This window comes from Haliotis asinina, chromosome 14, assembly GCF_037392515.1.
Source record: "Haliotis asinina isolate JCU_RB_2024 chromosome 14, JCU_Hal_asi_v2, whole genome shotgun sequence".
Lineage (NCBI taxonomy): Eukaryota > Metazoa > Mollusca > Gastropoda > Lepetellida > Haliotidae > Haliotis > Haliotis asinina.
Window position 1 is genome coordinate 31,725,820 of NC_090293.1, and position 10,435 is coordinate 31,736,254.

The window sequence follows — 10,435 nt, forward strand, 5'->3', positions numbered from 1 at the left end:
CTCCACTAAACAGCTTTCTAGCTATTGACGAAGGTCAATAAATGATTGAGTTTGGTTCAGACAATCACGTGATGCAAAATGAGGAGTTAGTGAGTGAGTTTAGATTTACGCCGCACACAGCAGTACTCTAGCTATATTTAAATAACCGAGTCTCGACTCGGCAATCTCGTGATCAACAGCATGAGTATCGATTTCCGCAAAAGGCATACAATGACATGTGTAAACCACGTCAGCGAGCCTGACCACCCGATCCCGTCAGTCGTTTCTTACTACAAGCATGGGTTTGCTGAAGACCAATTCTGACCCGCGTCTTCAAGTGTTCTGAGAGAGTGGGTGACGTCTCACGCTGGTGTTATTTTCCGGGACACCTTAAATACACCTCACATATGTCGTACTCGTGTGAGGGCTGCCCCGTCGATATAGGATGAATATATATTATCACATATTTTTAGAAATATTGAATGACCCTTTCACGACAAAAGTAATGAATGTTTGTTTAACCGATTGTGTAAATCTGTGTCTGTGACAGTGCCCCCAACTTCCGTCTCCCGGAGGACAAGACGTTGCCGGTGATGATGGTGGGGCCGGGGACAGGTATCGCCCCCTTCAGGAGCTTCTGGCAGCAACGGCAGGTGGACATGTCCAGTGAGTCAACCATTGTACATTTGTGATGGCCATTTTATTTGTCCGATCTACCCTCAGGCCATTTACCTCCATTCTAGATCTTTTATGATATTCGTACACCATATAAACACCCACAAATATTCTTTCATACGGCCCAGTCTTTTTTGCCTTTCACGTGGATTTGCCGACACTAATGACACCTTAAAGAGTTAAACAAGGTGACCCTGTATAGTCGAGTGGACAATGTACACCCACCCCCAGTCTAATGACTTTTTATTCTATTTGTTATTTTTAACACATTTTAAAATAGGGGTTGCACTTGTTGTGTGTTCTAAGATTGAACGCTTGTATGTTTTCAGACGCCAGTTGATGAGGCTTGAGTGAAATGAAGTTGTATTCCCTGTGTGTTGGAAGACTTAAATTTTGCATGCTTTCAGACGCCAATCAGCGCCATGATATTGTATTCCCTGTGTGTTCTAAGGCTGAACTTGCATGTTCTTCAGATGGCACTCGGCGAGGCTGGGGTGACATGAGGTTGTATTTCGGGTGCCGGGCATCCAGCCAGGATCACATCTATGACTCGGAGCTGGCGGCCATGAAGAAACAGAGGGTGCTGAACGACTACTACGTGGCCTTGTCCCGTGAACCAGGCAGCCCGAAGGTAGGAAGTGAAGGCCGTCATGACATCCTGTGATATACGTGTGTTGGTTAACGCCGCACTCAGCAGTATTCCAGCTGCATGGCGGCGGTCTGTAAATCAGCAACATTGGCATCGATCTGTTCAACTGGGATACGATGAAGTATCAACCAAGCCAGTGAGCCTGACCACTCGATCCCGTTAGTTGTCGCTTTCGGCAAGCATGGGTTGCTGACAATCAACTTTAACCGCGATCTGTGCATTGCGTTAATACTGAACAGCAAAAGAAACGCAACTCTGTTTTTGTCAAGTTTCTAAATAGAAGACATTAACATGAACCCTTACTGTTACTTTCATTTTCTCGAAATGCGTTTCTTTTGCTCTTCAGTGTATGTGCTGGAACATTGCTGGGGGAGGATCATCATTTAGCCAGACATAAACTTCATTAACAAGACTTCATACTTCTTTCGTTTTTTTCCGGACTCCGATTCCATAACAGTATTGAGCTAGAAAGGGTCTCGTTGATCAAGTACTGATCATGGCTGAGCAAGAGCGAGTCATCACTGATCCAGACTAGAACATATACTGACAACAAAAGAAACGCAACTATAGTTTTTTGTCTAGGTTTTAAATGGAAGACATAAACATGAACTCTTACTTTTACTTTCATTTTCTCGAAATGCGTTTCTTTAGCTGTTCAGTATATATAGAGCTCTATTCTTTGCTGTAGAAACTAGTCACACTATTCCACACTATTCCATCTAATCCATACCTCATGCGGAAATATTCTATCATCACTGAAATAAAATATTTCAGCGCCACCTCCCCATTTATAAAGTTTTCCACTTCCCCAACATCTGATGGAGAAATTAATATCCCATCTCCATCACACTTGGTGGAGAAATATCATATTTCCCCTACACCTGATAATGTACTGTTCCATCCCTTCTCAGATGTACGTCCAGGACATGTTGAAGCAGAACGCCAGGGACGTCTTCAACACCATGGTTAAAGCTGGAGGACATATCTACGTCTGCGGCGATGTGGAAATGGCCGAGGATGTCAAGCAGACGCTGGAGAGGATTCTGAGTGAGCTGGGGAAGATGTCGCTGGAAGGAGCCAGAGAATATATTCGTCAAATGCGGGTACGTATAACAACTGGAAGTAGCCAAAGAATACTTTCGTCCAATGCGGGTACGTGTAACAACCGGAAGTAGGCAGAGAATATGTTCGTCAAATGCGGGTACGTGTAACAACCGGAAGTAGCCAAAGAATATTATTTATCAGTTGAGAGTACGTGTTAATATTGCAAGCAGCCTGATATTACATTTGCCAAATGCGGGTACGAATGAATATGAATGAAAGCAACCAGAAAATATACTGGTCAAATGCGGCTACAAATAAAAACTGAAAAGCAGACAGAAAATATTTTCATCAACTGCTGGTGTGTATAAACTCGCATTTGAAAGCAGCATTCGCCAACTGCGAGTATTAATAAAAACAGGAAGCAGCATTCGCCAACTGCGAGTATTAATAACAACTGGAAGCAGCGGGAGAATGCATTCCCTAAATACGGGTATCTATATGAACCATGGCAAGTTTATAGCTTGTCGTCAAATGAGAGTATAATAGAAAGGAAACAGCCAATCAATACTTTTTTAGTCAATGTCGGTATAGTCTCTTGCCACAAAGTGCAGGGGCAGTGGAGTGTGTCTTCGTGAATTAGGGATAAATATGGAAACTATCAACCCTTAGCAGCCAAAGACTAGTATAGTACTGAAGGTACTGTATAGAATGGGAGCAACTGAAAACAGTTTTCTCCAAATGTGGATACGCGTATTGCACAACTGAAGGCAGTAAACGACACATTGGGGACACACCGGGAAATATGACGTATGACTAATTTGTTACATTATGTGTTGTACGATGGTACCTGTACGATATGGAATTTTTCCATATTTATCCCGTTATTTACCGGGGTATCTGTTTGGCAATTCATGTTTGAAAATACCTGACAATCCGGTCATGGCATAAATGAATGCAGCGCGTGTGCATACGAATATGTACGATGAACATATGTTTCAAAGGTTAGATTTGTATGAAATATATGTTAGGAAATATCTGCAAACATACGTAAACACGGTCATAGCGTGTATGTTTTAACTTTTACGTTCATTTCAATAGTGTACTATCAGGTTTTTGGTCCTGTGCACGATATGGAATTTTCGATGCACAATATACATAAACTTAAGTAACAGATATGATGTTGCAGAGTGTCAAGAGATACCACGAGGATATATTTGGTGTTGTCAAGAAAACACAAGTGGAAAACAAGTCACCCGCCCAGACAAGTAATGTCGTGGATAACACGGATTGGATAGAACAACTACCGGATCCAATCGATGAGGGCGGAAAGATGGAACCCGTTTTTCCCAGCACGGTAAGGTGAAGAAACGTTTCAAACACGTAATCTTTTCTTAGAGGAAACGAAAGAATTCGAAAATTTTATTAAAGGAACCAATTATAAGAAAATGCTCTTCGTAGGAGCAGTAGTATTCATAGTTTTACCAATATTTTAGCAAAGCCAGAAATGGGCTTCACATATAGTACCCTTGTGGAGAATCGAACCCGTGTTTTTTTCTGCTTTAACCACTAAGCTACCTCACCGCCCTTAGTAGTCACTGTAGTAGTTCAGTATCTCATCCCACACTTCAAATGTCACAAACCTATACAATGAATTTCGATCCTTTTGTCATAAATATGATTCTGCTTCAACTTTTGATGACACAAAGCATCCTTAGAACAAAAATTGCACATCGCACTTCCTTATGTAGCACCCGTAAAGATTCTGGTTAGAAATGGTCTTCAGTAACCCGTGCTTGTCGTAAGATTCGGCTAACGGGATCGGGTGGTCTGGCTCTCTGACTTGGTTGACACATGTCATCGTGTCCCAGTTTTGTAGATTGATGCTCATGATGTTGATGACTGGATTGTCTGGTCCAGACTGGAGTATTGGCAGTCCGCCGCCATATAGCTTTAATATTACGGCGTAAATCTAAACGCACTCACTCACATGTTGTAGACCCAGTTTGTACGGCGCGCAGTCCTTAATACGTCTCTAAGTTCACGTGATGGTGTTAGCAGAGCTGTAATCTCCAGCTAAATGCCTTGGTATCACTAGGTGAGTTTAATTTCATATCCCTTACTTTCTGTGGACGTATTCTATTGGCGCTTTAACCTGTATGGGGTGAATACGAGAATGGAATATGGTCTTAAATTATCATGATGGTTGCTTCCTGTCTATAATGATAAATTCAAACTCATTTGATGTTTAATATGTTGACTATTTCCTTTCTCAAAGACGTTTTCGAAATCCTCTCTCATTCACGCAGGACCAGGAGAAGTTCAGAGGAAAATAATGGATAGACCACCTTCGCGCTGCCAACATCCAAGTGAACAGGATTGTCAAGTACTGCCCCACTGAGCTTTCATATCCATTGTGAGTGGACAACCCAATGCAATGATATATGTTATCTGTAAATAACGACTGTTACTGTAAATAATTGGATGATGTGTCTTTAATTTATGCACATACCCGTTAAATATGTATTGTTTTAAAATTAACCAGTTAACGGCTACGTGACTGCATCGATTATAATTCTGTGGCTGGAACGAGAAACTCGGATACCCGTGACGGGTGGGTAATGAGTTGGACCCGGGTACCCGTCTCAACACCTGAAGCCATTTTGTTCATGTGACTAGTAGATTGAACAGATATGTTATTCTTTCATGATTAAAAGGTTATATTGTCTTTGAAGATTTAGACAGTCACATGTTTCGAGAATAATACATGTGCTTGGTTAAGATACAAATTTGATGTCGTGAACGAAAATAACGGGTATCCGTATAGGGTAATAGGGGGTGGGGTACCTGGGTAAAAAATGTTGACCTGTCTCACAGGCGGATGCCGGACAGCCCCGATAACCCCGAACCCAAACTCCCTCCTCCCACTTCTTCTTTGTACATAGAGTTACGACGACCGTCGTAGCGACACGGTGGCGTTGTGAAACAAATTGATTGTTCAAATCGGGTCGACTTTCCGCACAAACATTACCGATATACTCGATAAACCAATGTAACATACCTCACTTCTATTGACATGATATAATCAAATACTTCGAATGATTCGCATCAGTGAAAAGAACGCCACAAAAATATCGCTTTGACCAAAAGGTCCAAAGCATTTGTCGTAATTGAAAATATCTGTTTAACTCTGTATGCATATGAACGCCATCTTAAAGTTTTGTAGTTTATTTATATGTTTGAGACTAATTATGTTTGATTTTATCTATTTATTTCCCAAGGGTACAGGTGGTTGGAGACACCTACGAAAAACAATATCTTATCTTATCTTGTCTGAACACCGGAAAATAGTGGTGAAATAACCCAACATGTCATAAGACTTGTCCCACTTTCGGGTTCTTTTACTTTTTAGTGATAGAACACGTAATGCACGAAAAAAAATCACCAAATTGTAAGCGCTGATGTGTTCCACAGTTAAATATAAAATTGAGTGTTAGAAACACATAATGCATGCATGAATATTTATATAAAACCCTTTTTATTCGATTTCAAGCAGAAAAATAAACACCCGTAAAGGTACTAAATATTACAACCTTCTATCGACCCTTGTCATGGCCATTTATTCTGCGTTCAACATGCAGAAGAAATATAGAAATCCAGGTCCGTTCACGTCCTAAAATAATGTTCCACAATGGTGTTCCACAATGGCGTTCCACTGTACTGATGCATTTAGAAAACCGCATTTCCTCTAATAAGCACGTAGTTATAGCAGCTCACCAACAAATACGGTATATAGACCCCTTAAGCACAAATCATCCGAGACTTCAATAAACGCTAGGTCTGGAACTCCGTTGAAAAAGGCGGCCGAGCACTTATTAGAGAAAATACGGTATGTTGTATGTTGAAGCAAGTTGTGATGTGTAACTTTATATCAATCTGCAATGAACTGTGATACAAATTTGTATAGTTCTCTGACACAATATGTTTGAAAAAAACCAATTTCCTATGTATACGAACCACAAATACGTCACTCGATAAGCAACATGGCATCGCCACATAATTATGCCAGCTGTTTTCCTCACAATGTTTAAAGCATCCATGCCACTGTGATACGTTAATTTCTAGCAAAGTTAGAAATAGTACGACTATAATCCCCTAAATCATCTGCACGGTGATTTTATCGCTAAGAATGTGTTACGTCAAACATAGGGTCTTAGATCACAATGTAAAATAGGTTTCTGGTAGATATGGTATATATCTGGAAATTTCTGTAACAATTTGAATTTATGACTTTATTCATAATTGTATAGATATGTTTGTCCTCAACGTGTGGATAAGTACACGCACATATATTCCACGTCACATTACCGCAAACAAATGTATATTATCAATGTTTATTGATTTATTGGTCGATTATACGGGTGTTATTTTACGAAATCCAGACACATTAGGATTTAAAGTGCATTGTAATTGTATATACTGGCTGTTTCCTGTATTGGTGTATACATATATATATACATATACATATACATATACATATGCATATACATTCCCATAAGCGTTCACTCCAGTGTTCTCTGTGATCATTCCAACAGTGTACGTACATTCTTTTGCCGAAATCTATGCACTAGCATTTTCTCGAAATGCATTTTCTCGAAATGCTACATTACGTCTTTCCCTTATTCGTGTTGACCGGTGTGACCCATTATTCAGCATGCATTATGTTTATATAATAGTATATACCGTAATATATACACCAGTGGGTTTTTTTATCGAAATGAAGCATATGCTATTGTTTCCCGGTAGATTAGACCGGTGTTATCCGGTATTCTCCATAATTTTACTTACATGTTTTCTCCAAATATACATGGCCCTTGTTGAAGTGTTCCGTTGTTTCCCGAATGCTGCGCATCCTATGTTTGCAGATATTCGTTTAAACCAGTGCTTGTTTTACACCCGTAACCGTTTATTCCGGTGTTTTCCCATAGTGCTACGTACATTACTTTCCCCTGATCAGTAACGCCCGTTTTTTCCCGTAATACTTTGTACATTACCTTTTCCCCCAATCATTTACACCGGTGTTTTCACGAAATGCCACGTCAGTTACTATTTCTCTTATTCGTTTACTCCGGTGTTTGCCCGTAATGCTCCATAAATTGCCTTTTTCCCTTATCATTTACGCCGGTATTTCCCGAAATGCCACGTACATTACTTTTTCCGTTATTTGTTTACTCCGGTGTTTTCCCTTCACGCTCCAGAAATTACGCCTTCCACGTTTTGCTTACGTCGTTTTTTTCCGCAATTGTTTTCCCCTAATCCTTTACGACGCTGTTTTCCAGTCATGTACATTACTTTTTTCACGTAAATATTTACATCAGTCTGACACAATACCGCACAAGTTTCCATACAAGTTTCCATGTTAAACTCCAAACGCACAATAACTTTATACGCGCTCACTCACATCAATTGCAATACGATGACGTAATATCTACGTAATACTGTAGATAGTCCTGCTTTTCTGGAATCATTTACATCTGTGAGTAGCAATAAGACGGCTAACAGCATTTCTAGGCTTTGACTGAATAAGTGAGTTTAGTTTATCGCCGCTTTTAGCAATATTCCAGCAATATCATGGCGGGGAACACCAAAAAACGGGCTTCACACATTGTACCCATGTGGGGAATCGAACCCGGGTCTCGGTGTGACGGTCGAACGACTTTAACCTCAAGGCTACCTTACTGCCAATCACGTCTTCGAAAAACAGTAATACGCCGAACAGCATTTCTAGACAGTGAAAGACACTGGTTTGAGTTGGCCAGTTTATTCCTCTTCCAGACACACAGAGGTTTCGTATAAAAACAGAGTTGATTGAAAACCAAATGCTACCACTTTAGCATTTACAGTTAGTGTTTTGGTGTTCCCCGTATAGAAACCTATAATCAATATATTTGATTGTATTCAAGCAGTGCCTTCAATCACAGGCAAAGTGTAGCGCAAATGGCTTGCGCAGCATAGAGAAAATGACCAGTCCCCTTACATGCTCGCGAAGCGAGAAGACTTGTCATATTGTATATTCTGCGCAACCCCATTTGCACTACAGTTTGCGTGTGCTTCAATGCAAATTGGCTAGTTTTAATTAGTTAATTTAATTGTATTATATTAGTAATCTGACAATATGTGAACATTAATATTCCAGAAGTTACCATTTTGCTTAATATATTAATTCAACTGTTTAGTTTACTCTTTACCTCTTTGTATACTATCCCAGAGGAGAGGTGATTTGGGGTTTAACGATTATCAAACTAACCCCTTACTACTTGGGTCGTGGATGTCTTCACTAGTCAGAGCTAATGCCCATTTTGTACCGCTGGTCTACCGAGATGCTTATGGCAGTTTAACATGAAAGCCATTCTTAGGTCGTTATCTTACCCAGAGCCGACCGATCCCAGTTTTGCCTCTTTTATTTTGAACTACAGACAGGGTAACAACAAGTCACTTTCTTCACGCCTTTATGCAGACTGGACAGCAAAAGAAACGCAACGCTGTCTTTTTCTCATAAAATTGCAGGTTATTATATATATACATATATATAATTTGCGTTTCTTTTGCTGTTCAATATATGCCGTGGTGGGGACTGAACCTTGGATTGTCCATGTTCCCTTCAAGAACCGTTAAGCGATCTTTCGTTCTTTGTGAGTTGGTCATATGTTTATAAATGTATGAATCACTATAATTTGAAATCTTGTAATTGTTATTGTGATTGTGTTAGAGTATGTTATATTTTTTGATATTTTAAAATTATATTTTGAATTAAATCATGAACTGTTTTTCGTTCAAACTGGTGCATTTTTGCATGATATATTTTGCCTGCAACTCATTTGACGTGATATACTTGTACTAATGCCATATGTAATAAAGTGCCATTGAATTGTGAATGATATATCTTTGTCTCATGTCACCTCGATGTGAATGAATGTGGGTGAGTTTAGTTTCCGCCGCAGTATTCGAGCTATAAGACGGCGGTCTGTAACTAATCGAGTCTGGACCAGACAAGCCAGTGATCAACAGCATAAGCATCGATCTATGCATTTGTGATACGATGACATGTGTCAACCGAGACAGCGTACCTGACCAACCGGTTCCGTTAGTCGCCTATTACGACAAGCATGGGTCGTTGAAGATCATTTCCTGCCCGGATCTTGACGAGTCACACAAGATGGTTACGGTACTGAGAAACACTGAAACACAACTGTGGCGAACCTGGAATCGATCCCAGATCTTAGATTTCTGGCAAATGCAAATCCATGGGGGGGGTGTTTGTGCGTGCGTGCGTGTGTGTCTGTGTGTAGCCAAGTGGTTAAAGCGCCCGCTCGTCACACCGAAGACCCGGGTTAGATTCCACACGTGGCTACAATGAATGAAGTCCATGTCTGGTGTCCCCGCAATAATACTGGTGTATGAAATCAGACACACTTTTTTGCTTCGACGCAAAGCCATATAAAATATGCTTATAAGCATACATCTACAAGTGTTGTGATACACTTACTTTCACCTGTGAACACGCTCTCACGCATACATGTACACATTCTCTGTGTTTTTTTTGAGGCCCCATTCAGCATTATTACAGTTATATAAGGTCGTTCTGTGGATAACATAAGCCCTCCTACAGTGAGTGAGTTTAGTTTTACGCCGCACTCAGCAATAGTCAGTTATATGGAGGTGGTCTGCAAATAATCGAGTCTGGACTAGATAATCCAGTGATCAACATCAGAAGCAACGGCCTATGCAATTGGAACACGATGAAATGTGTCAGCCAAGTCAGGGAGCCCCTGAAGATCAATTCTGTCTCGGATCTTCACAGGTATAGTATATATACACATGGATATCTTTCGAAACGTGATCGACTCTGTATCCTTGAGAGTGAGTGAGTTTAAGTACCCGGCAGGTACCTTTCCAACGCGGGTATGTTTTCAATCTTACACAGGCCCTGAGGCCCATCGCAGGTTTTTGTTTCGGGCTGGCAGTTTCAAATACCTGCAGGCCCTATTGGCTTTCAGTAAATTGTCTTTTTTCACAACTGGAATATTTCCC

At 40.5% G+C, this 10,435-nt stretch overlaps 1 protein-coding gene across 6 annotated transcripts in view; it reads left to right on the top strand.

Annotated features, from left to right (window-relative positions):
* Nucleotides 1–9,279, top strand: part of LOC137261111 (nitric oxide synthase, inducible-like) — a 51,797-nt gene extending 42,518 nt beyond the window's left edge. For 5 of the 6 annotated variants that reach the window (XM_067798794.1, XM_067798795.1, XM_067798793.1 and 2 more), the window contains exons 22-27: nucleotides 530–645; nucleotides 1,128–1,285; nucleotides 2,215–2,406; nucleotides 3,534–3,701; nucleotides 4,344–4,442; nucleotides 4,654–9,279. In XM_067798794.1, coding sequence (XP_067654895.1) covers nucleotides 530–645; nucleotides 1,128–1,285; nucleotides 2,215–2,406; nucleotides 3,534–3,701; nucleotides 4,344–4,424 — 715 coding nt within the window. In that variant the 3' untranslated portion in view covers nucleotides 4,425–4,442; nucleotides 4,654–9,279. Of the gene's footprint in view, nucleotides 1–529; nucleotides 646–1,127; nucleotides 1,286–2,214; nucleotides 2,407–3,533; nucleotides 3,707–4,343; nucleotides 4,443–4,653 lie in introns of all 6 variants that reach the window. The other variant, XR_010954839.1, reaches the window with a different exon arrangement.
* Nucleotides 9,280–10,435: the final 1,156 nt, after the last annotated feature.